This window comes from Pinus tabuliformis, chromosome J, assembly GCF_031772625.1.
Source record: "Pinus tabuliformis cultivar Carrire ecotype Pingquan chromosome J, CPIR1, whole genome shotgun sequence".
NCBI lineage: Eukaryota > Viridiplantae > Streptophyta > Pinopsida > Pinales > Pinaceae > Pinus > Pinus tabuliformis.
This window is the reverse complement of record NC_142295.1, coordinates 766,739,951-766,744,320: the sequence shown is the minus strand read 5'-3', so window position 1 is coordinate 766,744,320 and position 4,370 is coordinate 766,739,951. Positions and strand designations below refer to the sequence as shown.

The window sequence follows — 4,370 nt, the reverse complement described above, 5'->3', positions numbered from 1 at the left end:
CTCTTGATGCCAACACTACTCTTGCAAACCCAACCTACACTGATGATATGTCATCTCAAGCTCACGAGAGGAAGCTCAACCATCAATTAGTACGACAAAAAATTCAGCTATAATTTTTGCATCTACAAAGAGTGGGAAAAAATGTGCCCATGAATAAGACCATTTAGATCATGATAAGGAGCCAACAAATATGTCGAAGGACTCAACAATGGAAACATCTCAAGGAATGGAGGTGATTGTCTGAGACGATCCCTTAGGTTAGATAGACATTCGAAAGAGGAAAAGCAAAAAAGACAACCCAATGTATAATCCTCGAGCCTAATTCTAGAAAGAAAAATGTAATTTTGTGTCGCATGATTAGGGGAAGGTTGGTGAACTGTGATGTAATTCTTTTTCGATGGATCAATAGAATTGATAGACTTACAAAAAAATATATAAACTTATCTTTAATATTATGTTTTAAATAAATTTTTTTATGTATTCTTAATTTCATTATCATGATTGTAAATTTAATGATTATATTTTAATTTTTCCCTTCTCCTATTATCTCATTATTTAAATTTTAATAAACTATTATTATGATTCTATGAAAATTTTATAACTTTATCTTTATGATATTTCCATTGAAAAAAAGTATATTCCCATAATTCTATAATATTTATACCATCGTGATTCAAAAATGCAAAATGGAATGGTGGTATCACTGATTTTATAATTTTATTTATAACTTTTCTTTATTATCATGTTCCCGTGAAAACTTTATATTCCCATAATTCTATAATATCCATAGCATCGTGATTGAAAAATGCAAAATGGAATGGTGGTATCCCTGATTTTATAATTTTATCCTTATTATCATGTTCCCATGACTATAATTATGATTCTAAGATTAAATAATATCCATACCATAATTATGATTCCAAGATTAAATAAATAATATCCATACTATAGTAATTCCAAAATACAAAATGTAATGGTGGTATCCCTGCTCCTTGTCATGGGAACAAGAGATACCATTATGAGGTTTTACCTTTAAAAAGTCCCGTTTGTTTCTCCACCACATTCATTCACCCCACAACGGAAAGGAATGACACTCTGCCCTCCTGCTCTCTACTCCCCGCTGGCTTTTGCATTTCTTACCATCATATTTGTCTGCCCAAATTGCTTATAATTCGCAATGCCTGCATTTTTTGTGCGCCGCAGTGTTGATGAGATTCAACCAGAGAGAGGAAACAGCAGCAGCGGAACCGAAAACGAATACGAGACCAACTCAGCGTGCCTCGGGGATATGGTTGCACGATTTATGGAGGAATCAGGCGCAAGCGCAGAAGCAGAGGACCTATCTCCCCTCACTCAAACCATGGATACCAACATCACGGAGGATTGCCAAAATTTTGTTCAACAACGACAGTTTGAGATACTTCAGGTATATTATACATCAAACCCTGAAATTTTCCTCTTCAATCTGACTTTTGTATTGCCTGCTTTTAATATTAATATATATTGCTATATTGGGTATGTTCTTCGACATTCTGAACTGAAAAGATTGGAATATTTCCCAGGGCATTATATCTTGCGGTTGTGCTACAGAGTTGACCCTGCTGGCCGAAACAGCTAAGTGTCTGGAAATAGCCAGGAAACTGCAGCAACAACCACAAGCAGAATGCCTCAAAAAGTCCGTGATGTGCCATCTTAGAAGTGTGGGATATGATGCAGCAATCTGCAAATCGCGCCCCAACGATAATAGTAGAAGCTTTCCTTCTGGTTAGTGGGTCTCTTTGGCTGCCAAATTTTTTAATTTTCAAATATATGCTTTCATGAATTCTTCTTGATTAAAGAGATGGGAATTCTTGTGCAGGTAACTATGAATACTTGGATGTGATATTGAAGAGCACAAAATCAGGCAGAAGCGTTCGTTTATTTGTGGACTTGGATTTCAGAACACAGTTTGAGATAGCGAGACCCACCAGGGAATACAGCGCCCTCCTTGAGTTGCTTCCCAACATATATGTGGGGAGGGGTGATAAATTGCAATCCATTGTAAAGATAATGTGCGAAGGTGTGAAGAATTCGTTGAAGAAGACTGGGATGCACCTCGCCCCATGGAGAAAATACAAATACATGCACTCCATGTGGTTGGGCTCCTACAAGAGAACTGCAACCTGCAACTGTGAGCATGATCATGTACATGATGCCTACAAGAGCAATATGGCCATCACTGACTCCTGTTCTGTTGCAGAGTTGATGGGTATGGGGTTCAAAGGAATTAGCGCCACGCATGTTTGGAATCCTATTCATGCTCCAGGCAATGTTGAAGTTGCAGAGGAATACATAAATTGGGGTTCTCCCACAGCAGTCCTATCATGTAAGCCATCTGCAGGAAAGTTTATTAGATCCACACTCTCTTGCGCTCTGGTGGACGCCGGTCTAACCTCCTGCCCTCTCAAAAACAGCAGAGCTACAACCACCATGGCTGACTATGCCCCGCTGAAGCTCATACAGTAAATAGCTTGAAATTTTCTTGTATTGTATAAAAGAGTATGCAAAGTTTTGAAGTTTTGCAGCACCTTAGAGTTTGATGAGGATCCTCGGAGAACATTTCGAGGAGAAGGGGATTGAAGATAAAAAGGAGATAGGGTTAATGTGTTAATAAGGAGGTTGTGGTTCTTTACAAACAATGGGGTTTTCGGTTTTCCTTGAATGGGAGGATGATGATGTTCTCACTTCTCTTCCCATTGTTGGTAAAGCCCGTAGCTTGCATTGGATTAGCTTAACCAATATCGGATCTGTGTTTGGTTATCAATGCCTGCAAACTAAAGGGCCCCTTCAATCTCCATAGAAATGGAGAATGGAGTTTTTCAAAGACCAAATATGTAAGGGCCCCTTCAATCTCTATAGATATGAAGTTTTCAAAGACCAAATATGTAATGGCCTTTTAGAAATGGAGGTTTTCAAAGACCAAATATGTGTAGAAATGGAGATGAAATGGATACATGAAGGACTATTTTATTCGGAAAATGAAATGAAATGATATTTTAAGGTCTACGAGACTAAAGTCTATGTGGATTAGTTCACTGTTTTTCTCTTTTTGCAATTCAATCATTTTCTTATTCAAATTGATGATGAGCTGGCCCAACCTTCCAACAATCCCCTCACTAAAAAGACTGCTAAGAAACAGATGCTAACATATTTCTATAACTTTCCCAGACGTCTTTGAATGCATCACATTCCAAAATGAAACATTTTTCGATTCCACTGCTAAAAAGACAATGCCAAAAAACGGATGCTAACATATTCCCATAACTTTCTCTTAAGTCTTTGAATGCATCACATTCCAAAATGAAATGTTTTTCCGATTCCACTGCCCCAGACTTGCAAAATGTACATAGGGTTCTTCCCATGCTTCTTTAGGTCTTTTCCACTGTCTTATTTCACACCGAAGCTGATGCGAGTTGGTCCTTAATTGAACAATAAAAACATTTCCCCCCATTGAATGCTAGCTCCAATGAACTCTTTTTGTTGTAGATCACATATAGGGTTGAATTCCTCAATGTATTACTTCTTTCTACCTACTTCTTTTATGAAAAATAACGTGCATTTATGGAATAAATTTTGAAACTAGGGAATCTGCATAATAAATTAAAAAACATTATAGTTATATTATTTTTTATATAATTTAATGAATTACTGAACAAAGAAATAATTAAGTAATTAAGGTTAAGAATTTAATTATATATAAATTGTGACACTGTTATTGGCATTCAAGATAATACAATTATAGACGATAATACAACTATAGGATCTTAAGTTGGAAGTCCAGGTTAATTTTTTTCCAATATTTTAAATTCCTTTACGAAATGATAACAAAAATTAGTCACTTTTAATGTGAAGAATTTTGTACTCTGTTTTGTGGGGAATGGGGGCGAACAACTATAATTATTAAGTTTATAATTTAATAATAAAAATTAAATAAAAATAATTGTTCGGTGGGAATGGGGCAGTAATTTTTCTAATAAATATAATAATAATTATATTTATAATTTAATAATAAAAATAAAAGAATTAAATAAAAACAAATGAATTTTCAAGAGGAAACAAAAGAATTATTTTATTATTTTATTGATTTTAGAAAAAAATTAACATTGAGTTGGAGTTAATTTATGGAAAAGGTCAGAAGAATTTTGGTATTTTTTTTAATTTCATATCATTGTGATCACGCTTCATGAGAAGGTTATTGTATGCAATATAACCAACATAGATACATCTTAAATTAAATCTATCAATATACATTTGTCTTAAACTAAATTTATCAAGCATCAAGAGAAACATTGAATTTCTTAATGTGTATATCTTTTATCATTTAATTCCAT

The 4,370-nt window shown here is 34.7% G+C and overlaps 1 protein-coding gene across 1 annotated transcript; it reads left to right on the top strand.

The window, feature by feature from the left end:
- The first annotated feature begins 1,052 nt into the window (after window positions 1–1,052).
- LOC149228976 (uncharacterized) lies at window positions 1,053–3,024 on the top strand. The gene is made up of 3 exons (XM_089375763.1): window positions 1,053–1,426; window positions 1,563–1,764; window positions 1,859–3,024. The coding sequence occupies exons 1-3, from the start codon at window positions 1,178–1,180 to the stop codon at window positions 2,503–2,505; spliced, it is 1,098 nt and encodes a 365-aa protein (XP_089231889.1). The 5' UTR covers window positions 1,053–1,177; the 3' UTR covers window positions 2,506–3,024.
- Window positions 3,025–4,370: the final 1,346 nt, after the last annotated feature.